Source organism: Scyliorhinus torazame, chromosome 16 (genome assembly GCF_047496885.1).
Source record: "Scyliorhinus torazame isolate Kashiwa2021f chromosome 16, sScyTor2.1, whole genome shotgun sequence".
NCBI lineage: Eukaryota > Metazoa > Chordata > Chondrichthyes > Carcharhiniformes > Scyliorhinidae > Scyliorhinus > Scyliorhinus torazame.
In genome coordinates this window covers 37,399,822-37,426,374 of record NC_092722.1, presented here as the reverse complement: position 1 = coordinate 37,426,374, position 26,553 = coordinate 37,399,822, and the positions used below count along the sequence as shown (strand labels likewise).

General features: G+C 55.1%; 1 protein-coding gene across 2 annotated transcripts in view; it reads right to left on the bottom strand.

Annotated features, from left to right (window-relative positions):
* Positions 1–26,553, bottom strand: part of arhgef19 (Rho guanine nucleotide exchange factor (GEF) 19) — a 162,417-nt gene that overhangs the window by 41,307 nt on the left and 94,557 nt on the right. For both annotated transcript variants that reach the window (XM_072478287.1, XM_072478288.1), the window contains exons 4-5: positions 19,720–19,852; positions 18,849–18,922 (exon numbers count right to left, since the gene is read on the bottom strand). In XM_072478287.1, coding sequence (XP_072334388.1) covers positions 18,849–18,922; positions 19,720–19,852 — 207 coding nt within the window. The remainder of the gene's footprint in view (positions 1–18,848; positions 18,923–19,719; positions 19,853–26,553) is intronic.

The window sequence follows — 26,553 nt, the reverse complement described above, 5'->3', positions numbered from 1 at the left end:
TCAGTGCGCTGTGCTGATGGGTCAGTGTGCTGATGGGTCAGTGTGCTGATGGGTCAGTGCGCTGTGCTGATGGGTCAGTGTGCTGATGGGTCAGTGTGCTGATGGGTCAGTGCGCTGTGCTGATGGGTCAGTGTGCTGATGGGTCAGTGCGCTGTGCTGATGGGTCAGTGTGCTGATGGGTCAGTGCGCTGATGGGTCAGTGTGCTGTGCTGATGGGTCAGTGTGCTGATGGGTCAGTGCGCTGTGCTGATGGGTCAGTGTGCTGATGGGTCAGTGCGCTGTGCTGATGGGTCAGTGTGCTGATGGGTCAGTGCGCTGATGGGTCAGTGTGCTGTGCTGATGGGTCAGTGTGCTGATGGGTCAGTGCGCTGTGCTGATGGGTCAGTGTGCTGATGGGTCAGTGCGCTGTGCTGATGGGTCAGTGCGCTGTGCTGATGGGTCAGTGCGCTGATGGGTCAGTGCGCTGATGGGTCAGTGTGCTGATGGGTCAGTGTGCTGATGGGTCAGTGTGCTGATGGGTCAGTGTGCTGATGGGTCAGTGCGCTGTGCTGATGGGTCAGTGCGCTGATGGGTCAGTGTGCTGATGGGTCAGTGTGCTGATGGGTCAGTGCGCTGATGGGTCAGTGTGCTGATGGGTCAGTGTGCTGATGGGTCAGTGCGCTGTGTTGATGGGTCAGTGTGCTGATGGGTCAGTGCGCTGTGCTGATGGGTCAGTGTGCTGATGGGTCAGTGTGCTGATGGGTCAGTGCGCTGTGCTGATGGGTCAGTGTGCTGATGGGTCAGTGCGCTGTGCTGATGGGTCAGTGTGCTGATGGGTCAGTGCGTTGTGCTGATGGGTCAGTGTGCTGATGGGTCAGTGCGCTGAGCTGATGGGTCAGTGCGCTGATGGGTCAGTGCGCTGTGCTGATGGGTCAGTGCGCTGATGGGTCAGTGCGCTGATGGGTCAGTGTGCTGATGGGTCAGTGTGCTGATGGGTCAGTGTGCTGATGGGTCAGTGTGCTGATGGGTCAGTGCGCTGATGGGTCAGTGCGCTGTGCTGATGGGTCAGTGCGCTGATGGGTCAGTGCGCTGATGGGACAGTGTGCTGATGGGTCAGTGTGCTGTGCTGATGGGTCAGTGCGCTGTGCTGATGGGTCAGTGTGCTGTGCTGATGGGTCAGTGCGCTGATGGGTCAGTGCGCTGATGGGTCAGTGTGCTGATGGGTCAGTGTGCTGATGGGTCAGTGCGCTGATGGGACAGTGCGCTGTGCTGATGGGTCAGTGTGCTGATGGGTCAGTGCGCTGTGCTGATGGGTCAGTGCGCTGTGCTGATGGGTCAGTGTGCTGATGGGTCAGTGTGCTGATGGGTCAGTGCGCTGTGCTGATGGGTCAGTGTGCTGATGGGTCAGTGCGCTGATGGGTCAGTGCGCTGTGCTGATGGGTCAGTGCGCTGTGCTGATGGGTCAGTGCGCTGTGCTGATGGGTCAGTGTGCTGATGGGTCAGTGCGCTGTGCTGATGGGTCAGTGCGCTGATGGGTCAGTGTGCTGATGGGTCAGTGTGCTGATGGGTCAGTGTGCTGATGGGTCAGTGCGCTGTGCTGATGGGTCAGTGCGCTGTGCTGATGGGTCAGTGCGCTGATGGGTCAGTGAGCTGATGGGTCAGTGCGCTGTGTTGATGGGTCAGTGTGCTGATGGGTCAGTGCGCTGTGCTGATGGGTCAGTGCGCTGTGCTGATGGGTCAGTGCGCTGTGCTGATGGGTCAGTGTGCTGATGGGTCAGTGCGCTGATGGGTCAGTGCGCTGTGCTGATGGGTCAGTGCGCTGTGCTGATGGGTCAGTGCGCTGTGCTGATGGGTCAGTGTGCTGATGGGTCAGTGCGCTGATGGGTCAGTGCGCTGTGCTGATGGGTCAGTGCGCTGTGCTGATGGGTCAGTGTGCTGATGGGTCAGTGCGCTGTGCTGATGGGTCAGTGTGCTGATGGGTCAGTGTGCTGATGGGTCAGTGTGCTGATGGGTCAGTGCGCTGTGCTGATGGGTCAGTGTGCTGATGGGTCAGTGTGCTGATGGGTCAGTGTGCTGATGGGTCAGTGTGCTGATGGGTCAGTGTGCTGATGGGTCAGTGTGCTGATGGGTCAGTGCGCTGATGGGACAGTGCGCTGTGCTGATGGGTCAGTGCGCTGTGCTGATGGGTCAGTGCGCTGTGCTGATGGGTCAGTGTGCTGATGGGTCAGTGCGCTGATGGGTCAGTGCGCTGTGCTGATGGGTCAGTGTGCTGATGGGTCAGTGCGCTGTGCTGATGGGTCAGTGTGCTGATGGGTCAGTGCGCTGATGGGTCATTGTGCTGATGGGTCATTGTGCTGATGGGTCAGTGTGCTGATGGGTCAGTGCGCTGATGGGTCAGTGCGCTGATGGGTCAGTGCGCTGATGGGTCAGTGCGCTGATGGGTCAGTGCGCTGATGGGTCAGTGTGCTGATGGGTCAGTGTGCTGATGGGTCAGTGCGCTGTGCTGATGGGTCAGTGCGCTGATGGGTCAGTGTGCTGATGGGTCAGTGTGCTGATGGGTCAGTGTGCTGATGGGTCAGTGTGCTGATGGGTCAGTGTGCTGATGGGTCAGTGCGCTGTGCTGATGGGTCAGTGCGCTGATGGGTCAGTGTGCTGATGGGTCAGTGTGCTGATGGGTCAGTGTGCTGATGGGTCAGTGTGCTGATGGGTCAGTGCGCTGTGCTGATGGGTCAGTGTGCTGATGGGTCAGTGTGCTGATGGGTCAGTGTGCTGTGCTGATGGGTCAGTGCGCTGTGCTGATGGGTCAGTGCGCTGTGCTGATGGGTCAGTGTGCTGATGGGTCAGTGCGCTGTGCTGATGGGTCAGTGTGCTGATGGGTCAGTGTGCTGATGGGTCAGTGTGCTGATGGGTCAGTGTGCTGATGGGTCAGTGTGCTGTGCTGATGGGTCAGTGCGCTGTGCTGATGGGTCAGTGTGCTGATGGGTCAGTGCGCTGTGCTGATGGGTCAGTGCGCTGATGGGTCAGTGTGCTGTGCTGATGGGTCAGTGCGCTGTGCTGATGGGTCATTGTGCTGATGGGTCAGTGCGCTGTGCTGATGGGTCAGTGAGCTGATGGGTCAGTGCGCTGTGTTGATGGGTCAGTGCGCTGTGCTGATGGGTCATTGTGCTGATGGGTCAGTGCGCTGTGTTGATGGGTCAGTGCGCTGTGCTGATGGGTCATTGTGCTGATGGGTCAGTGCGCTGTGCTGATGGGTCATTGTGCTGATGGGTCAGTGTGCTGATGGGTCAGTGCGCTGATGGGTCAGTGCGCTGATGGGTCAGTGGGCTGTGCTGATGGGTCAGTGCGCTGATGGGTCAGTGTGCTGATGGGTCAGTGCGCTGATGGGTCAGTGTGCTGATGGGTCAGTGCGCTGTGCTGATGGGTCAGTGCGCTGATGGGACAGTGCGCTGTGCTGATGGGTCAGGGTGCTGATGGGTCAGTGCGCTGTGCTGATGGGTCAGTGTGCTGATGGGTCAGTGTGCTGATGGGTCAGTGTGCTAATGGGTCAGTGTGCTGATGGGTCAGTGTGCTGATGGGTCAGTGCGCTGATGGGTCAGTGTGCTGATGGGTCAGTGCGCTGTGCTGATGGGTCAGTGTGCTGATGGGTCAGTGTGCTGTGCTGATGGGTCAGTGTGCTGTGTTGATGGGTCAGTGCGCTGATGGGTCAGTGTGCTGATGGGTCAGTGCGCTGTGCTGATGGGTCAGTGCGCTGATGGGTCAGTGTGCTGATGGGTCAGTGTGCTGATGGGTCAGTGCGCTGTGTTGTTGGGTCAGTGTGCTGTGCTGATGGGTCAGTGTGCTGATGGGTCAGTGTGCTGATGGGTCAGTGTGCTGATGGGTCAGTGTGCTGATGGGTCAGTGCGCTGTGTTGATGGGTCAGTGTGCTGATGGGTCAGTGTGCTGATGGGTCAGTGCGCTGATGGGTCAGTGCGCTGTGCTGATGGGTCAGTGTGCTGATGGGTCAGTGCGCTGTGCTGATGGGTCAGTGCGCTGATGGGTCAGTGTGCTGATGGGTCAGTGCGCTGTGCTGATGGGTCAGTGCGCTGTGCTGATGGGTCAGTGCGCTGTGCTGATGGGTCAGTGTGCTGATGGGTCAGTGTGCTGATGGGTCAGTGTGCTGATGGGTCAGTGCGCTGTGCTGATGGGTCAGTGTGCTGATGGGTCAGTGTGCTGATGGGTCAGTGCGCTGTGTTGATGGGTCAGTGCGCTGTGCTGATGGGTCAGTGTGCTGATGGGTCAGTGCGCTGTGCTGATGGGTCAGTGCGCTGATGGGTCAGTGTGCTGATGGGTCAGTGCGCTGTGCTGATGGGTCAGTGTGCTGATGGGTCAGTGCGCTGTGCTGATGGGTCAGTGTGCTGATGGGTCAGTGCGCTGATGGGTCAGTGCGCTGTGCTGATGGGTCAGTGCGCTGTGCTGATGGGTCAGTGCGCTGTGCTGATGGGTCAGTGTGCTGATGGGTCAGTGTGCTGATGGGTCAGTGTGCTGATGGGTCAGTGCGCTGTGTTGATGGGTCAGTGCGCTGATGGGTCAGTGTGCTGATGGGTCAGTGCGCTGTGTTGATGGGTCAGTGCGCTGTGCTGATGGGTCAGTGCGCTGATGGGTCAGTGTGCTGATGGGTCAGTGCGCTGTGCTGATGGGTCAGTGCGCTGTGCTGATGGGTCAGTGCGCTGTGCTGATGGGTCAGTGTGCTGATGGGTCAGTGTGCTGATGGGTCAGTGCGCTGTGTTGATGGGTCAGTGCGCTGTGCTGATGGGTCAGTGTGCTGATGGGTCAGTGTGCTGATGGGTCAGTGCGCTGTGCTGATGGGTCAGTGCGCTGATGGGTCAGTGTGCTGATGGGTCAGTGCGCTGTGCTGATGGGTCAGTGTGCTGATGGGTCAGTGTGCTGATAGGTCAGTGCGCTGATGGGTCAGTGTGCTGATGGGTCAGTGTGCTGATGGGTCAGTGTGCTGATGGGTCAGTGCGCTGATGGGTCAGTGTGCTGATGGGTCAGTGCGCTGTGCTGATGGGTCAGTGTGTTGATGGGTCAGTGCGCTGATGGGTCAGTGCGCTGTGCTGATGGGTCAGTGTGCTGATGGGTCAGTGCGCTGTGCTGATGGGTCAGTGTGCTGATGGGTCAGTGTGCTGATGGGTCAGTGCGCTGTGCTGATGGGTCATTGTGCTGATGGGTCAGTGCGCTGATGGGTCAGTGTGCTGATGGGTCAGTGTGCTGATGGGTCAGTGCGCTGTGCTGATGGGTCAGTGTGCTGATGGGTCAGTGAGCTGTGCTGATGGGTCAGTGAGCTGATGGGTCAGTGCGCTGTGCTGATGGGTCAGTGTGCTGATGGGTCAGTGCGCTGATGGGTCAGTGCGCTGTGCTGATGGGTCAGTGTGCTGATGGGTCAGTGTGCTGATGGGTCAGTGCGCTGTGCTGATGGGTCAGTGTGCTGATGGGTCAGTGCGCTGTGCTGATGGGTCAGTGTGCTGATGGGTCAGTGCGCTGATGGGTCAGTGTGCTGATGGGTCAGTGTGCTGATGGGTCAGTGCGCTGTGCTGATGGGTCAGTGTGCTGAAGGGTCAGTGTGCTGATGGGTCAGTGCGCTGTGCTGATGGGTCAGTGCGCTGATGGGTCAGTGCGCTGTGCTGATGGGTCAGTGTGCTGATGGGTCAGTGCGCTGTGCTGATGGGTCAGTGTGCTGATGGGTCAGTGTGCTGATGGGTCAGTGTGCTGTGCTGATGGGTCAGTGCGCTGTGCTGATGGGTCAGTGCGCTGTGCTGATGGGTCAGTGTGCTGATGGGTCAGTGTGCTGATGGGTCAGTGCGCTGTGCTGATGGGTCAGTGTGCTGATGGGTCAGTGTGCTGATGGGTCAGTGCGCTGTGCTGATGGGTCAGTGTGCTGATGGGTCAGTGCGCTGTGCTGATGGGTCAGTGTGCTGATGGGTCAGTGCGCTGATGGGTCAGTGTGCTGTGCTGATGGGTCAGTGTGCTGATGGGTCAGTGCGCTGTGCTGATGGGTCAGTGTGCTGATGGGTCAGTGCGCTGTGCTGATGGGTCAGTGTGCTGATGGGTCAGTGCGCTGATGGGTCAGTGTGCTGTGCTGATGGGTCAGTGTGCTGATGGGTCAGTGCGCTGTGCTGATGGGTCAGTGTGCTGATGGGTCAGTGCGCTGTGCTGATGGGTCAGTGCGCTGTGCTGATGGGTCAGTGCGCTGATGGGTCAGTGCGCTGATGGGTCAGTGTGCTGATGGGTCAGTGTGCTGATGGGTCAGTGTGCTGATGGGTCAGTGTGCTGATGGGTCAGTGCGCTGTGCTGATGGGTCAGTGCGCTGATGGGTCAGTGTGCTGATGGGTCAGTGTGCTGATGGGTCAGTGTGCTGATGGGTCAGTGTGCTGATGGGTCAGTGCGCTGTGCTGATGGGTCAGTGTGCTGATGGGTCAGTGCGCTGTGCTGATGGGTCAGTGTGCTGATGGGTCAGTGCGTTGTGCTGATGGGTCAGTGTGCTGATGGGTCAGTGCGCTGTGCTGATGGGTCAGTGCGCTGATGGGTCAGTGCGCTGTGCTGATGGGTCAGTGCGCTGATGGGTCAGTGCGCTGATGGGTCAGTGTGCTGATGGGTCAGTGTGCTGATGGGTCAGTGTGCTGATGGGTCAGTGTGCTGATGGGTCAGTGCGCTGATGGGTCAGTGCGCTGTGCTGATGGGTCAGTGCGCTGATGGGTCAGTGCGCTGATGGGACAGTGTGCTGATGGGTCAGTGTGCTGTGCTGATGGGTCAGTGCGCTGTGCTGATGGGTCAGTGTGCTGTGCTGATGGGTCAGTGCGCTGATGGGTCAGTGCGCTGATGGGTCAGTGTGCTGATGGGTCAGTGTGCTGATGGGTCAGTGCGCTGATGGGACAGTGCGCTGTGCTGATGGGTCAGTGTGCTGATGGGTCAGTGCGCTGTGCTGATGGGTCAGTGCGCTGTGCTGATGGGTCAGTGTGCTGATGGGTCAGTGTGCTGATGGGTCAGTGCGCTGTGCTGATGGGTCAGTGTGCTGATGGGTCAGTGCGCTGATGGGTCAGTGCGCTGTGCTGATGGGTCAGTGCGCTGTGCTGATGGGTCAGTGCGCTGTGCTGATGGGTCAGTGTGCTGATGGGTCAGTGCGCTGTGCTGATGGGTCAGTGCGCTGATGGGTCAGTGTGCTGATGGGTCAGTGTGCTGATGGGTCAGTGTGCTGATGGGTCAGTGCGCTGTGCTGATGGGTCAGTGCGCTGTGCTGATGGGTCAGTGCGCTGATGGGTCAGTGAGCTGATGGGTCAGTGCGCTGTGTTGATGGGTCAGTGTGCTGATGGGTCAGTGCGCTGTGCTGATGGGTCAGTGCGCTGTGCTGATGGGTCAGTGCGCTGTGCTGATGGGTCAGTGTGCTGATGGGTCAGTGCGCTGATGGGTCAGTGCGCTGTGCTGATGGGTCAGTGCGCTGTGCTGATGGGTCAGTGCGCTGTGCTGATGGGTCAGTGTGCTGATGGGTCAGTGCGCTGATGGGTCAGTGCGCTGTGCTGATGGGTCAGTGCGCTGTGCTGATGGGTCAGTGTGCTGATGGGTCAGTGCGCTGTGCTGATGGGTCAGTGTGCTGATGGGTCAGTGTGCTGATGGGTCAGTGTGCTGATGGGTCAGTGCGCTGTGCTGATGGGTCAGTGTGCTGATGGGTCAGTGTGCTGATGGGTCAGTGTGCTGATGGGTCAGTGTGCTGATGGGTCAGTGTGCTGATGGGTCAGTGTGCTGATGGGTCAGTGCGCTGATGGGACAGTGCGCTGTGCTGATGGGTCAGTGCGCTGTGCTGATGGGTCAGTGCGCTGTGCTGATGGGTCAGTGTGCTGATGGGTCAGTGCGCTGATGGGTCAGTGCGCTGTGCTGATGGGTCAGTGTGCTGATGGGTCAGTGCGCTGTGCTGATGGGTCAGTGTGCTGATGGGTCAGTGCGCTGATGGGTCATTGTGCTGATGGGTCATTGTGCTGATGGGTCAGTGTGCTGATGGGTCAGTGCGCTGATGGGTCAGTGCGCTGATGGGTCAGTGCGCTGATGGGTCAGTGCGCTGATGGGTCAGTGCGCTGATGGGTCAGTGTGCTGATGGGTCAGTGTGCTGATGGGTCAGTGCGCTGTGCTGATGGGTCAGTGCGCTGATGGGTCAGTGTGCTGATGGGTCAGTGTGCTGATGGGTCAGTGTGCTGATGGGTCAGTGTGCTGATGGGTCAGTGTGCTGATGGGTCAGTGCGCTGTGCTGATGGGTCAGTGCGCTGATGGGTCAGTGTGCTGATGGGTCAGTGTGCTGATGGGTCAGTGTGCTGATGGGTCAGTGTGCTGATGGGTCAGTGCGCTGTGCTGATGGGTCAGTGTGCTGATGGGTCAGTGTGCTGATGGGTCAGTGTGCTGTGCTGATGGGTCAGTGCGCTGTGCTGATGGGTCAGTGCGCTGTGCTGATGGGTCAGTGTGCTGATGGGTCAGTGCGCTGTGCTGATGGGTCAGTGTGCTGATGGGTCAGTGTGCTGATGGGTCAGTGTGCTGATGGGTCAGTGTGCTGATGGGTCAGTGTGCTGTGCTGATGGGTCAGTGCGCTGTGCTGATGGGTCAGTGTGCTGATGGGTCAGTGCGCTGTGCTGATGGGTCAGTGCGCTGATGGGTCAGTGTGCTGTGCTGATGGGTCAGTGCGCTGTGCTGATGGGTCATTGTGCTGATGGGTCAGTGCGCTGTGCTGATGGGTCAGTGAGCTGATGGGTCAGTGCGCTGTGTTGATGGGTCAGTGCGCTGTGCTGATGGGTCATTGTGCTGATGGGTCAGTGCGCTGTGTTGATGGGTCAGTGCGCTGTGCTGATGGGTCATTGTGCTGATGGGTCAGTGCGCTGTGCTGATGGGTCATTGTGCTGATGGGTCAGTGTGCTGATGGGTCAGTGCGCTGATGGGTCAGTGCGCTGATGGGTCAGTGGGCTGTGCTGATGGGTCAGTGCGCTGATGGGTCAGTGTGCTGATGGGTCAGTGCGCTGATGGGTCAGTGTGCTGATGGGTCAGTGCGCTGTGCTGATGGGTCAGTGCGCTGATGGGACAGTGCGCTGTGCTGATGGGTCAGGGTGCTGATGGGTCAGTGCGCTGTGCTGATGGGTCAGTGTGCTGATGGGTCAGTGTGCTGATGGGTCAGTGTGCTAATGGGTCAGTGTGCTGATGGGTCAGTGCGCTGATGGGTCAGTGCGCTGATGGGTCAGTGTGCTGATGGGTCAGTGCGCTGTGCTGATGGGTCAGTGTGCTGATGGGTCAGTGTGCTGTGCTGATGGGTCAGTGTGCTGTGTTGATGGGTCAGTGCGCTGATGGGTCAGTGTGCTGATGGGTCAGTGCGCTGTGCTGATGGGTCAGTGCGCTGATGGGTCAGTGTGCTGATGGGTCAGTGTGCTGATGGGTCAGTGCGCTGTGTTGTTGGGTCAGTGTGCTGTGCTGATGGGTCAGTGTGCTGATGGGTCAGTGTGCTGATGGGTCAGTGTGCTGATGGGTCAGTGTGCTGATGGGTCAGTGTGCTGATGGGTCAGTGCGCTGATGGGTCAGTGCGCTGTGCTGATGGGTCAGTGTGCTGATGGGTCAGTGCGCTGTGCTGATGGGTCAGTGCGCTGATGGGTCAGTGTGCTGATGGGTCAGTGCGCTGTGCTGATGGGTCAGTGCGCTGTGCTGATGGGTCAGTGCGCTGTGCTGATGGGTCAGTGTGCTGATGGGTCAGTGTGCTGATGGGTCAGTGTGCTGATGGGTCAGTGCGCTGTGCTGATGGGTCAGTGTGCTGATGGGTCAGTGTGCTGATGGGTCAGTGCGCTGTGTTGATGGGTCAGTGCGCTGTGCTGATGGGTCAGTGTGCTGATGGGTCAGTGCGCTGTGCTGATGGGTCAGTGCGCTGATGGGTCAGTGTGCTGATGGGTCAGTGCGCTGTGCTGATGGGTCAGTGTGCTGATGGGTCAGTGCGCTGTGCTGATGGGTCAGTGTGCTGATGGGTCAGTGCGCTGATGGGTCAGTGCGCTGTGCTGATGGGTCAGTGCGCTGTGCTGATGGGTCAGTGCGCTGTGCTGATGGGTCAGTGTGCTGATGGGTCAGTGTGCTGATGGGTCAGTGTGCTGATGGGTCAGTGCGCTGTGTTGATGGGTCAGTGCGCTGATGGGTCAGTGTGCTGATGGGTCAGTGTGCTGATGGGTCAGTGTGCTGATGGGTCAGTGTGTTGATGGGTCAGTGCGCTGTGCTGATGGGTCAGTGCGCTGATGGGTCAGTGTGCTGATGGGTCAGTGCGCTGTGCTGATGGGTCAGTGCGCTGTGCTGATGGGTCAGTGCGCTGTGCTGATGGGTCAGTGTGCTGATGGGTCAGTGTGCTGATGGGTCAGTGCGCTGTGTTGATGGGTCAGTGCGCTGTGCTGATGGGTCAGTGTGCTGATGGGTCAGTGTGCTGATGGGTCAGTGCGCTGTGCTGATGGGTCAGTGCGCTGATGGGTCAGTGTGCTGATGGGTCAGTGCGCTGTGCTGATGGGTCAGTGTGCTGATGGGTCAGTGTGCTGATAGGTCAGTGCGCTGATGGGTCAGTGTGCTGATGGGTCAGTGTGCTGATGGGTCAGTGTGCTGATGGGTCAGTGCGCTGATGGGTCAGTGTGCTGATGGGTCAGTGCGCTGTGCTGATGGGTCAGTGTGTTGATGGGTCAGTGCGCTGATGGGTCAGTGCGCTGTGCTGATGGGTCAGTGTGCTGATGGGTCAGTGCGCTGTGCTGATGGGTCAGTGCGCTGATGGGTCAGTGTGCTGATGGGTCAGTGCGCTGATGGGTCAGTGTGCTGATGGGTCAGTGTGCTGATGGGTCAGTGCGCTGTGCTGATGGGTCAGTGTGCTGATGGGTCAGTGTGCTGATGGGTCAGTGCGCTGTGCTGATGGGTCAGTGCGCTGATGGGTCAGTGTGCTGATGGGTCAGTGTGCTGATGGGTCAGTGCGCTGTGCTGATGGGTCAGTGTGCTGATGGGTCAGTGTGCTGATGGGTCAGTGCGCTGTGCTGATGGGTCAGTGTGTTGATGGGTCAGTGCGCTGATGGGTCAGTGCGCTGTGCTGATGGGTCAGTGTGCTGATGGGTCAGTGCGCTGTGCTGATGGGTCAGTGTGCTGATGGGTCAGTGTGCTGATGGGTCAGTGCGCTGATGGGTCAGTGTGCTGATGGGTCAGTGCGCTGATGGGTCAGTGCGCTGATGGGTCAGTGCGCTGTGCTGATGGGTCAGTGTGCTGATGGGTCAGTGTGCTGATGGGTCAGTGCGCTGTGCTGATGGGTCAGTGCGCTGATGGGTCAGTGTGCTGATGGGTCAGTGCGCTGTGCTGATGGGTCAGTGTGCTGATGGGTCAGTGTGCTGATAGGTCAGTGCGCTGATGGGTCAGTGTGCTGATGGGTCAGTGTGCTGATGGGTCAGTGTGCTGATGGGTCAGTGCGCTGATGGGTCAGTGCGCTGATGGGTCAGTGCGCTGTGCTGATGGGTCAGTGTGTTGATGGGTCAGTGCGCTGATGGGTCAGTGCGCTGTGCTGATGGGTCAGTGTGCTGATGGGTCAGTGCGCTGTGCTGATGGGTCAGTGTGCTGATGGGTCAGTGTGCTGATGGGTCAGTGCGCTGATGGGTCAGTGTGCTGATGGGTCAGTGTGCTGATGGGTCAGTGCGCTGTGCTGATGGGTCAGTGTGCTGATGGGTCAGTGTGCTGATGGGTCAGTGTGCTGATGGGTCAGTGCGCTGATGGGTCAGTGTGCTGATGGGTCAGTGCGCTGTGCTGATGGGTCAGTGTGTTGATGGGTCAGTGTGCTGATGGGTCAGTGTGCTGATGGGTCAGTGTGCTGATGGGTCAGTGTGCTGATGGGTCAGTGCGCTGATGGGTCAGTGCGCTGTGCTGATGGGTCAGTGTGCTGATGGGTCAGTGCGCTGTGCTGATGGGTCAGTGTGCTGATGGGTCAGTGTGCTGATGGGTCAGTGCGCTGATGGGTCAGTGTGCTGATGGGTCAGTGCGCTGATGGGTCAGTGCGCTGATGGGTCAGTGTGCTGATGGGTCAGTGCGCTGATGGGTCAGTGTGCTGATGGGTCAGTGGGCTGTGCTGATGGGTCAGTGTGCTGATGGGTCAGTGTGCTGATGGGTCAGTGTGCTGATGGGTCAGTGTGCTGATGGGTCAGTGCGCTGTGCTGATGGGTCAGTGCGCTGATGGGTCAGTGCGCTGTGCTGATGGGTCAGTGTGCTGATGGGTCAGTGCGCTGATGGGTCAGTGTGCTGATGGGTCAGTGGGCTGTGCTGATGGGTCAGTGTGCTGATGGGTCAGTGTGCTGATGGGTCAGTGTGCTGATGGGTCAGTGTGCTGATGGGTCAGTGCGCTGATGGGTCAGTGCGCTGATGGGTCAGTGCGCTGATGGGTCAGTGTGCTGATGGGTCAGTGCGCTGATGGGTCAGTTTGCTGATGGGTCAGTGTGCTGATGGGTCAGTGTGCTGATGGGTCAGTGTGCTGATGGGTCAGTGCGCTGATGGGTCAGTGCGCTGATGGGTCATTGTGCTGATGGGTCATTGTGCTGAAGGGTCAGTGTGCTGATGGGTCAGTGCGCTGATGGGTCAGTGCGCTGATGGGTCATTGTGCTGATGGGTCAGTGTGCTGATGGGTCAGTGTGCTGATGGGTCAGTGTGCTGATGGGTCAGTGTGCTGATGGGTCAGTGTGCTGATGGGTCAGTGCGCTGTGCTGATGGGTCAGTGTGCTGATGGGTCAGTGTGCTGATGGGTCAGTCTGCTGATGGGTCAGTGCGCTGATGGGTCAGTGCGCTGATGGGTCAGTGCGCTGATGGGTCAGTGCGCTGATGGGTCAGTGCGCTGATGGGTCATTGCACTGATGGGTCAGTGTGCTGATGGGTCAGTGTGCTGATGGGTCAGTGCGCTGATGGGTCAGTGTGCTGATGGGTCAGTGTGCTGTGCTGATGGGTCAGTGTGCTGATGGGTCAGTGCGCTGTGCTGATGGGTCATTGTGCTGATGGGTCAGTGCGCTGATGGGTCAGTGTGCTGATGGGTCAGTGTGCTGATGGGTCAGTGCGCTGATGGGTCAGTGCGCTGATGGGTCAGTGTGCTGATGGGTCAGTGCGCTGATGGGTCAGTGTGCTGATGGGTCAGTGTGCTGTGCTGATGGGTCAGTGTGCTGATGGGTCAGTGCGCTGTGCTGATGGGTCAGTGTGCTGATGGGTCAGTGCGCTGATGGGTCAGTGTGCTGATGGGTCAGTGCGCTGATGGGTCAGTGTGCTGATGGGTCAGTGTGCTGTGCTGATGGGTCAGTGTGCTGATGGGTCAGTGCGCTGTGCTGATGGGTCAGTGTGCTGATGGGTCAGTGCGCTGATGGGTCAGTGCGCTGATGGGTCATTGTGCTGATGGGTCAGTGCGCTGATGGGTCAGTGCGCTGATGGGTCAGTGCGCTGATGGGTCAGTGTGCTGATGGGTCAGTGCGCTGATGGGTCAGTGCGCTGATGGGTCAGTGTGCTGATGGGTCAGTGTGCTGATGGGTCAGTGTGCTGATGGGTCAGTGTGCTGATGGGTCAGTGTGCTGATGGGTCATTGTGCTGATGGGTCAGTGCGCTGTGCTGATGGGTCAGTGCGCTGATGGGTCAGTGCGCTGTGTTGATGGGTCAGTGCGCTGATGGGTCAGTGCGCTGTGCTGATGGGTCAGTGTGCTGATGGGTCAGTGCGCTGTGCTGATGGGTCAGTGTGCTGATGGGTCAGTGTGCTGTGCTGATGGGTCAGTGTGCTGATGGGTCAGTGTGCTGATGGGTCAGTGCGCTGATGGGTCAGTGTGCTGATGGGTCAGTGCGCTGATGGGTCAGTGCGCTGATGGGTCAGTGTGCTGATGGGTCAGTGCGCTGATGGGTCAGTGCGCTGATGGGTCAGTGTGCTGATGGGTCAGTGTGCTGATGGGTCAGTGTGCTGATGGGTCAGTGGGCTGTGCTGATGGGTCAGTGTGCTGATGGGTCAGTGTGCTGATGGGTCAGTGTGCTGATGGGTCAGTGCGCTGATGGGTCAGTGCGCTGATGGGTCAGTGCGCTGATGGGTCATTGTGCTGATGGGTCAGTGCGCTGATGGGTCAGAGCGCTGTGCTGATGGGTCAGTGTGCTGATGGGTCAGTGTGCTGATGGGTCAGTGCGCTGTGCTGATGGGTCAGTGTGCTGATGGGTCAGTCTGCTGATGGGTCAGTGCGCTGATGGGTCAGTGCGCTGATGGGTCAGTGCGCTGATGGGTCAGTGCGCTGATGGGTCAGTGCGCTGATGGGTCATTGCACTGATGGGTCAGTGTGCTGATGGGTCAGTGTGCTGATGGGTCAGTGCGCTGATGGGTCAGTGTGCTGATGGGTCAGTGTGCTGTGCTGATGGGTCAGTGCGCTGATGGGTCAGTGTGTTGATGGGTCAGTGTGCTGTGCTGATGGGTCAGTGCGCTGTGCTGATGGGTCAGTGCGCTGTGCTGATGGGTCAGTGTGCTGATGGGTCAGTGTGCTGATGGGTCAGTGCGCTGTGCTGATGGGTCATTGTGCTGATGGGTCAGTGCGCTGATGGGTCAGTGTGCTGATGGGTCAGTGTGCTGATGGGTCAGTGTGCGGATGGGTCAGTGTGCTGATGGGTCAGTGCGCTGTGCTGATGGGTCAGTGCGCTGATGGGTCAGTGCGCTGTGCTGATGGGTCAGTGTGCTGATGGGTCAGTGCGCTGATGGGTCAGTGCGCTGTGCTGATGGGTCAGTGTGCTGATGGGTCATTGTGCTGATGGGTCAGTGTGCTGATGGGTCAGTGTGCTGATGGGTCAGTGTGCTGTGCTGATGGGTCATTGTGCTGATGGGTCAGTGTGCTGATGGGTCAGTGTGCTGATGGGTCAGTGTGCTGATGGGTCAGTGTGCTGATGGGTCAGTGCGCTGTGCTGATGGGTCAGTGTGCTGATGGGTCAGTGTGCTGATGGGTCAGTGCGCTGTGCTGATGGGTCAGTGTGCTGATGGGTCAGTGTGCTGATGGGTCAGTGTGCTGATGGGTCAGTGCGCTGATGGGTCATTGTGCTGATGGGTCAGTGTGCTGTGCTGATGGGTCAGTGTGCTGATGGGTCATTGTGCTGATGGGTCATTGCGCTGATGGGTCAGTGTGCTGATGGGTCAGTGTGCTGATGGGTCAGTGCGCTGATGGGTCAGTGCGCTGTGCTGATTGGTCAGTGTGCTGATGGGTCAGTGTGCTGATGGGTCAGTGCGCTGTGCTGATGGGTCAGTGCGCTGATGGGTCAGTGTGCTGATGGGTCAGTGCGCTGTGCTGATGGGTCAGTGCGCTGATGGGTCAGTGCGCTGATGGGTCAGTGTGCTGTGCTGATGGGTCAGTGTGCTGATGGGTCAGTGTGCTGATGGGTCAGTGTGCTGATGGGTCAGTGCGCTGATGGGTCATTGTGCTGATGGGTCAGTGTGCTGTGCTGATGGGTCAGTGTGCTGATGGGTCATTGTGCTGATGGGTCATTGCGCTGATGGGTCAGTGCGCTGATGGGTCAGTGTGCTGATGGGTCAGTGTGCTGATGGGTCAGTGCGCTGTGCTGATGGGTCAGTGTGCTGATGGGTCAGTGTGCTGATGGGTCAGTGTGCTGATGGGTCAGTGTGCTGATGGGTCAGTGCGCTGATGGGTCATTGTGCTGATGGGTCAGTGTGCTGTGCTGATGGGTCAGTGTGCTGATGGGTCATTGTGCTGATGGGTCATTGCGCTGATGGGTCAGTGTGCTGATGGGTCAGTGTGCTGATGGGTCAGTGCGCTGATGGGTCAGTGCGCTGTGCTGATTGGTCAGTGTGCTGATGGGTCAGTGTGCTGATGGGTCAGTGTGCTGATGGGTCAGTGTGCTGTGCTGATGGGTCAGTGCGCTGATGGGTCAGTGCGCTGTGCTGATGGGTCAGTGTGCTGATGGGTCATTGTGCTGATGGGTCAGTGTGCTGATGGGTCATTGTGCTGATGGGTCAGTGTGCTGATGGGTCAGTGCGCTGATGGGTCAGTGCGCTGTGCTGATGGGTCAGTGCGCTGTGCTGATGGGTCAGTGCGCTGATGGGTCAGTGCGCTGTGTTGATGGGTCAGTGTGCTGATGGGTCAGTGTGCTGATGGGTCAGTGCGCTGATGGGTCAGTGCGCTGTGTTGATGGGTCAGTGTGCTGATGGGTCAGTGCGCTGTGCTGATGGGTCAGTGTGCTGATGGGTCAGTGCGCTGATGGGTCAGTGCGCTGATGGGTCAGTGCGCTGTGCTGATGGGTCAGTGTGCTGTGCTGATGGGTCAGTGCGCTGTGCTGATGGGTCAGTGTGCTGATGGGTCAGTGCGCTGATGGGTCAGTGCGCTGTGCTGATGGGTCAGTGTGCTGATGGGTCATTGTGCTGATGGGTCATTGTGCTGATGGGTCAGTGTGCTGATGGGTCAGTGCGCTGTGCTGATGGGTCAGTGTGCTGTGCTGATGGGTCAGTGCGCTGTGCTGATGGGTCAGTGTAATGTGCTGCTCACCGTAAGTGCTGAAGTGAGCAGACCAGATGAAAACCCTTTGATTTCTGGCCAGTTGAGCGTTAGCTGATGTCTGTCAATTTGCTCCAGAATCAGGCTGGTCTGGGCTCATCGCTGTTTTAGGAATACTGGGAATTCCCACAATTCCATGAAGATAAAGGTGTTCATTGATACAGCTCACGACAGGCTGGGTCAAAGTGCTTTACTGTCAGTGAAAATTTTTAAAAATTTGTTCATGGGATGTTGTGGAGCCTGCGTTTGTGACCCTCGATCTGAGTGGTTTGCATGCCAAATATCAGAGGACATTTCTGTGGGTCTGGAGTCACATGTGGACCAGACCAGGTAGGAATGGCAGATTTCCTCCCCTAAGGAGCATCAGTGATCCAGGTGGGTTTGCATGACAATCGCCAATGGTTTGATGGTCATCATTAGACTTTTAATTCTAGATTATTCGAAAAAGTTGCATTTCACCATCTGCCTTGGAAGGGATTCGAACCTTCATTCGCAGAGCATTGTATGGGTTTCTGGATCACTAGTCCAATGACAATTCCAGTACATTATCCCCTCCCATACACTTTGATGTGTTGTTACTGTCGTAATGTAGGAATTATGGCCATGTGTACACAGCAAGATCCCAAAGACAGTATGGGTGTCATGTGAGAGCACCTTTAAGACATGGATGTTTAAGAAAACAGTGATGTCAGAGAGTGGGTGGGGCTGAGCTCAGGTCAGCCATTTTTGCAGTTTAGTTTTGCAGTTTTTGAAAAAGAGCTGGTGTGTTTCCAGAGAGCTGCAGGTTTTTAGTTTCAGTCTGAAAAGAGCTTGTGAATGTCTGTGTTTTGCAGTGAGCTGGATTTGCTGTGATGTCTGCCATAAAAGACCATCTCTGGATCATTTGGGTGATTTAAACTCATCATAGTAAAACCTTTAACCTGATGTGATTTTGTTTAAAGGTGTTAAGTCGCTTGGAAGTTTGAAGGAACATTTTAAGGAATTATTTACTGTTGCAATATTTCTGAGTTATCTTTGAAGTAAGGGGTGTTAAGAGATCCAATGTTTATTTAAGATGTTAAGTTGAGTCCATGGAACAAACAGTGTTTTGTGTTTAAAAACCCACGTGTCCATAATTGTAATCCCACACCTCGGGAACAAGCCGTGTGCTCGGAAAAGCAACAAATCCATTAAAGGGAGAGGTTGGTTGAACTCCATGATACATTCTGGGGTTCTGAAAATGCCTCACCCATAACAATGGGGGAATGAGTAAACGTGTTTTGCGATGTTGGTTGAAAGGTAAATATTGAGCCAGATCACTGGGTATAACTACTCTCCCCCATAAACCACCCCGAGGTTTCACAACTTCCTGAGAGGGCAAACAATTCCTCAGTTAAACATCAAATCCACAGAACAACACCATCAACAGTACAGCACTCCCTCCGCACTGCACTGGAGTGCCAGCCATTCTTTTTGTACTCCAGGCCTGGAGTGGGTATTGAACCTACAACTTCAGACTCTGAGGCGAGGCTGCCACCAGCTGAACAACTGCTGACACTATTTTTTTTTCTATGTTCTAAATTTAGAGTACCTGATTATTTATATATTTTTTTCCAATTAAGGGACAATGTAGCGTGGCCAATCCACCTAACCTGCACATCTTTTTGGGTTGTGGGGTGAGACCCACGCAGACACGGGGAGAATGTGCAAACTCCATACAGACAGTGACCCGAAGCCAGGATTCGAACCCAGGTCCACAGCGCCGCGGGCAGCAGTGCTAACCACTGTGCCGCCGAACAGCTGACACCATGGACGACTATCATGTCAACTCATTTTCGTAGGGCAGGCATGAAGACATTAGTGGTCTACCCGGTGGCACAGTGGTCAGCACTGCTGCCTCACAGTGCCAGGGATGGGTCAAATTCCAGCCTGGGGTGACTGCGTGGGTTTCCTCCGGGTGCTCCCGTTTCCTCCCACAGTCCAAAGATGTGCAGGTTAGGTGGGTTGGCCATGATAAATTGCCCCTTTCGCGAGCAAAGGTTGGGTGGAATTATGGGGATGGGGCAGAGGATTGGGCCTAGGTAGGGTGCCCTACGGGAGGGTCGGTGCAGACTCGATGGGCCGAATGCCCTCCTTCTGCTCTGTCGGGATTATGATTGTATGAAGCATGGTGATTTAGGGGAGTCACTAGATCGCATGGGCGCCAGTGGAACCGCAGCACAGCGAGAATCAGCATCCTCGGAAGAGGAGGGACACCAATTGGGCAGGACCTGGAATCTTTATGTACCTTCATGCAGGAAATTGACATGAGGAGGAAAGAGCAGAGAATTCACTTTTACTCACAGTGCAGGAGAAACCTGGAGTGTCTCCTTTCGTTCATCTTCGTTGCATTCAGTTCTCCTTCTGATCCCACTCTCCTGAACAACGGAAGCAGAAACAGGTTCAGGTCACATTCAACGTCGTTCCTTCTCTAACACACAGGGCGTCACTTTGAAATATTCATTGTCCGGGCTTTCAGACACTCCTCTGAATCTTTATCATGAACATTTCTATTGTTAGTACTAGTGCTGGAGTTTGCCTGAGTTGCTGCATTAGTGACTGTACACCAGTGCTAGAGTGTTTATGAGGGAGAGTGTGAGGGTGTTACTTGCAAGTGTGTGCGCGTATGTGTGTGGGGACGATGACAATGCACGTGTGTGAGGCCATTGTGAGAGCGTGTGCGTTAATATGTATGATTGAGTGTATTTGTGAGTGAGTAGCTGTGTGTGTCGGTCCATGGAAGGAGGCTACATGGCCCATCGAGTGCACCGATCCCTCAAACGAGCACTCTACCCAGGTCCACTCCCCTGTCCATTCTTGCCCTCTCCCCATATCCTAACTTGCACATCCCTGGACACTAAGGGGCAATTTAGCATGGCCGACCCACCTAACCGACACAGCCTTGGACTGTGGGAGGAGCACCCGGAGGAGAACGGGCGAACTCAAAGTATGAGTGTGTGTGACAATGTATGATTGAGTGTATATGTGTGTGAGTAATTGCGTGAGTTTGTCTGTTAATCAGTGATTAACCTAAAGATCACAATCACAAACGATGTGCGTGCCATCTCAGACTGATATCTCCATGTCCCAGTTCCCAGTGCATGATCCAGTCCAAGGAGTTAGCGTCTATTCTGAGTCCCCAGATGCTGGTCTGTAAACCAAGCCCAGATGTTACCTTGGAATGTTGCGTGTTTTCCTAATGCTGGGCGGAGGACTGTCAAAGATGAGGCCACTTCTTTGTGGCTTCGGAGACACACTTCTGTTGATGGAGATGAGGGACTTACTCTTTTGCTTTGCATTCCGTCTATCTGTGAACAAGATGTAAGAAAGGGAACAGTGAGCTACCCAGAACATCAAGAGGCCCTGCCACACTCACACTTCACTCGCACACTCACACTTCACTCGCACACACACACTTCACTCGCACACACACTTCACTCGCACACACACACTTCACTCACACACACACTTCACTCGCACACACACACTTCACTCGCACACACATTCACTCGCACTCACACTTCACTCGCACACACACACTTCACTCGCACACTCACACTTCACTCACACACACACTTCACTCACACACACACTTCATTCGCACACTCACACTTGACTCGCACACACACACTTCACTCACACACACACTTCACTCGCACACTCACACTTCACACACACTTCACTCACACACACACTTCACTCACACACACACTTCACTCACACACTCACACTTCACTCGCACACTCACACTTCACTCGCACACTCACACTTCACTCGCACGCACACACTTCACTCACACACACACACTTCACTCGCACACTCACACTTCACTCGCACACACACACTTCACTCGCACACTCACACTTCACTCACACACACACTTCACTCACATACACACACTTCACTCGCACACACACACTTCACTCACACACACACTTCACTCGCACACACACACTTCACTCATACACACACTTCACTCACAAACACATACTTCACTCACACACACACTTCACTCGCACACTCACACTTCACTCGCACACTCACACTTCACTCACACACACATTTCACTCGCACACTCACACTTCACTCGCACACACACACACCACTCACACACACACACTTCACTCACACACTCACACAAACCACTGGCACACACACACTTTACTCGCACACACACACTTCACTCACACACACACTTCACTCACACACACACACTTCACTCACACACACACTCCCACACAAACATCACTCACACACAGTCTTCACTCACTCACACACAGACACACGTCACTCACACCCACACTTCACTCACACACACTTCACTCACACACACACTTCACACACAAACACACTTCACTCACACTCTCTACTCACACACACACTTCACTCGCACATTCACACTTCACTCGCACACACACACTTCACTCACACACACACTTCACTCGCACACTCACACTTCACTCGCACACACACACTTCACACACACTTCACTCACACACATACTTCACTCACACACACACTTCACTCGCATACTCACACTTCACTCGCACACTCACACTTCACTCGCACGCACACACTTCACTCACACACACACACTTCACTCGCACACTCACACTTCACTCACACACACACACTTCCCTCGCACTCACACTTCACTCGCACACTCACACTTCACTCGCACACACACACTTCACACACACTTCACTCACACACACACTTCACTCACACACACACTTCACTCGCACTCACACTTCACTCGCACACTCACACTTCACTCGCACGCACACACTTCACTCACACACACACACTCACACTTCACTCGCACACACACACTTCACTTGCACACTCACACTTCACTCACACACACACTTCACTCACACACACACTTCACTCGCACACACACACTTCACTCACACACATACTTCACTCACACACACACTTCACTCGCACACTCACACTTCACTCGCACACTCACACTTCACTCGCACACACACACTTCACTCGCACACTCACACTTCACTCACACACACACTTCACTCACACACACACTTCACTCGCACACTCACACTTGACTCGCACACACACACTTCACTCACACACACACTTCACTCGCACACTCACACTTCACTCGCACACACACACTTCACACACACTTCACTCACACACACACTTCACTCACACACACACTTCACTCGCACTCACACTTCACTCGCACACTCACACTTCACTCGCACGCACACACTTCACTCACACACACACACTCACACTTCACTCGCACACACACACTTCACTTGCACACTCACACTTCACTCACACACACACTTCACTCACACACACACTTCACTCGCACATACACACTTCACTCACACACACACTTCACTCGCACGCACACTTCACTCGCACACACACACTTCACTCACACACACACTTCACTCACACACACACACTTCACTCACGCACACACTTCACTCGCACACTCACACTTCACTCGCACACACACACTTCACTCGCACACTCACACTTCACTCGCACACACACACTTCACACACACACTTCACTCACACACACAGTTCACTCGCACACTCACACTTCACTCGCACACTCACACTTCACTCGCACACACACTTCACTCATACACACACACACTTCACTCACACCCACACTTCACACATACACACACACACACTTCACTCACACACACTTCACTCACACACACATTTCACTCACACACACACCACTCACACACACACACTTCACTCACACAAACCACTGGCACACACACACTTTACTCGCACACACACACTTCACTCACACACACACTTCACTCACACACACACACTTCACTCACACACACTCTCACACAAACATCACTCACACACAGTCTTCACTCACTCACACACAGACACACGTCACTCACACCCACACTTCACTCACACACACTTCACTCACACACTTCACTCACACTCACACACTCTACTCACACACACACTTCACACACAAACACACTTCACTCACAGACACACTTCACTCACACACACTTCACTCACACACACACTCACCACACACACACACTTCACTCGCACACACCACTCACACACACACACAAACACACTTCACACACACTTCACTCACACACACCACTCACACACACACACTTCACTCACACACTCACACAAACCACTGGCACACACACACTTTACTCGCACACACACACTTCACTCACACACACACTTCACTCGCACACTCACACTTCACTCGCACACACACACTTCACTCACACACACACTTCACTCACACACACACTTCACTCGCACACTCACACTTCACTCGCACACTCACACTTCACTCGCACGCACACTTCACTCACACACACACACTTCACTCGCACACTCACTTCACTCGCACACACACACTTCACTCGCACACTCACACTTCACTCACACACACACTTCACTCACACACACACTTCACTCACACACACACACTTCACTCGCACACACACACTTCACTCACACTTCACTCGCACACTCACACTTCACTCGCACACACACACTCCACACACACACTTCACTCACACACACACAGTTCACTCGCACACTCACACTTCACTCGCACACTCACACTTCACTCGCACACACACTTCACTCACACACACATTTCACTCACACACACACCACTCACACACACACACTTCACTCACACACTCACACAAACCACTGGCACACACACACTTTACTCGCACACGCACACTTCACTCACACACATACTTCACTCACACACACACACTTCACTCACACACACACTCTCACACAAACATCACTCACACACAGTCTTCACTCACTCACACACAGACACACGTCACTCACACCCACACTTCACTCACACACACTTCACTCACACACACACTTCACACACAAACACACTTCACTCACACTCACACACTCTACTCACACACACACTTCACACACAAACACACTTCACTCACAGACACACTTCACTCACACACACTTCACTCACACACACACTCACCACACACATACACTTCACTCGCACACACCACTCACACACAAACACACTTCACACACACTTCACTCACACACGTCACTCACAAACACACACTTCACTCACAAACACACACTTCACTCACTCACAAACATCACTCACACACAGTCTTCACTCACACACACACTTCACTCACACACACTTCATTCACACACTTCACTCACACACTTCACATGCACACACTTCACTCACACACGCACACTTCAATCACACTCAAAATTCACTCACACACACTTCACTCACACACACTTCATTCACACACTTCACTCACACACTTCACATGCACACACTTCACTCACACACGCACACTTCAATCACACTCAAAATTCACTCACACACACTTCACTCACTCACACTTCAATCACACGCACTTCACTCACACACACACTTCTCACACAAACATCACTCACACACAGTCTTCACTCACACATACTTCACTCACACATGCGCACTTCACTCACACACACTCACACATTGACGCACACACTTCCCTCACACTCACAAACACACAATTCACACACAAGCCCAGGAAATACCAAGCAGAGGTTGTATATGTGAAGGCCAAATGACAAATATCAGACACCGCCACACCCCTCAAAATAAGATTCATGAGATGATTGGGCAGTGTTCCAGAGACAGTGAAGCCAGGCACGTGTGTGAGGGAGTTCCCCACACTTTCCACAAGCTGTCCGACAAAATTTGATACCGAGGCACGAGAGGAGATGCAATAATAATCTTTCTTAGTGTCACAAATATGCTTAAGCGATATTCGGACAGGTGATCAAAAGCTTGGTCAAAGAGGTAGGTTTTCAGGTGCATCTTAAAGAAGGAAGCACAGTGGAAGAGGTGAGTTGAAGAAACAAAGCCTGCGGTGAGGATCATTGCTGAGAATGAAGAGTAAAAACATGAGCACTGAGTGGCATCGAATGTGAAGCATTTCCATGACAACCACCAAGAATGATACGAAGTAGGGACTTCCGGTGACGGCGGGCGGGAGGCGGCCGCACAATGGAGGGCTCCTGTTCGGGAACGGCATTTTCGGGGCTTTAAGCCCGGTCCCAGGGTCCACGGAGGCAGCAAAAGCAGGGAGAAACAGTGAAGGCACAGTGAAGAAAAATGTCGAGGGTGAGCAAGAAAACGTCCGTAAAGAAAACAGCTGAAGGTCCGTCGGGGAGTGGAAAGGTCACCGCGAGGTCACCAAGGAAAATGGAGGCTGGAGCACCAGGGGAGGCCGCATTGCTTACGGCTGAAGAAATAACTAAGGTGATGGCTGCGGAATTCGAAAGGCAGTTTACAAGATACATGGAGACGGTGAGGAAGGAGATGAGAGAGGTTTCGAGTGCGCTGGTGGAGGAGGCGATTTCCCCGGTGAGGACGGCGGTGCGAGCGCAGTGGCGGAGGTGCGAGAGCAAGGGGAGGCGCTGAAGGAAGTGGAGGAGACGGTATTGCAATACGGTGATCAACTTGACTCGATGGGGAAGGAGATGCGGAAGGTGATGGACATTAACAAGGATCTGCGAGGAAAAATGGAAGACAGATTCAGGCGACAGAATTTGAGGATTGTGGGGCTGCCCGAAGGAGTTGAAGGACCGAGGCCGATTGAGTATTTTGCCGCGAGGCTGACGAAACTATTGGGGGAGGGGGAGGACCCCTCCCGATATGAACTGGATCGGGCTCATCGGTCGTGGAGGCCTGTACCAAAGGCGAGTGAGCCGCCAAGGGCAGTGACTCTGTGCTTCCGTAGGTACAGTGTGAAGGAGAAGGTCCTGAGCTGGGCCAAGCAGAAGCGGGTGGTGCAGTGGGCTGGAGCTGGTATACGTGTATACCAGGACTTTACAGTGGAGCTGGCGAGGAGGCGGGCTGCCTTCAACCGGGTGAAGAGGGCACAATGGGGTGAAGAGGGCACTGTATATTAGCAAGGTGCAGTGCGGCATTGTATATCCAGCGAAGCTGAGGGTGACTTATAAGCTCAGGGACTTTTATTTTGGAACGGTGGAAGCAGCGGAGGAGTTTGCGAAGGCAGAAGGACTGTGGCAGAACTGACAAATTGAGGAATGCCCATGTGCTGATGTAACCTCATGACTGTATTTTCTTCTTTTTTGTTTCACTGCGCGCGGGTGTAGAGACTAAAGGAGCCAATGTGGTATATATTTGGACAAGGGAAGGGACGGGACTTTCACTCGAAATGAGGGCTCTTTGGGGTGTAGGTGGATATGCGGGGTTTGTGTACTAAAAGGGGATTTCTGGACTTTCCTAGGGCCGGGCAAGGGGGAAAGGGACCCGGGCGGGGGCCTCCACGCTGGCCGTTTTAAGCCGGCCAGTGAACGGGAGTGAGGTGGGGGGAGGGGCTGCGGCCATCGGAGCCTGGCAGAACAGGGTCCGAGTGGTCTAGCCGGGGTGGAAAGTTGGGGGGGGAAGGAACCGAGGTTGGGGGGGAGGAGTTTTACAAGAGGGCAGTGGACGGGAGGAGTTGGAGGGGGAGGGGGGTGGGGGGGTGGGGATGTACAACTCTTGGGTATCATGTACGGTATTCTTTCAGAGGTTGGATGGCGTTGAGTGTAGGGGGGGAGGGGGAGTGGACTCTATAGGTCAGTGGTGACCATTGGCGGTCCCGGACTCCTTTTTCTTTTTCTCCTTTGTTTTTTGTTGCCACCGTGGGAGGGTTTGTTTTATTGGATGCATATATTGACAGGTGGGCCGTTGGTTGGGTGTTGGGAGGATGGGATCATTGTTATTGTTAAGGGGATTGATTTTGTATTTGTTACCGTTTACTGTTTGTGGGTGGGGTGTAAATTTTGAAGGAAAATGTGAAAATGGAGAATAAAAACATTTTTTAAAAAAAGGATGATACGAAGTACAAAGAAAACCATTGTGAATATTGGAAACCTTGGGCGGGATTCTCCAATCCCGCGGCAGAGTGTCCATGCTGCCGTAAGCGCCGTCGCAT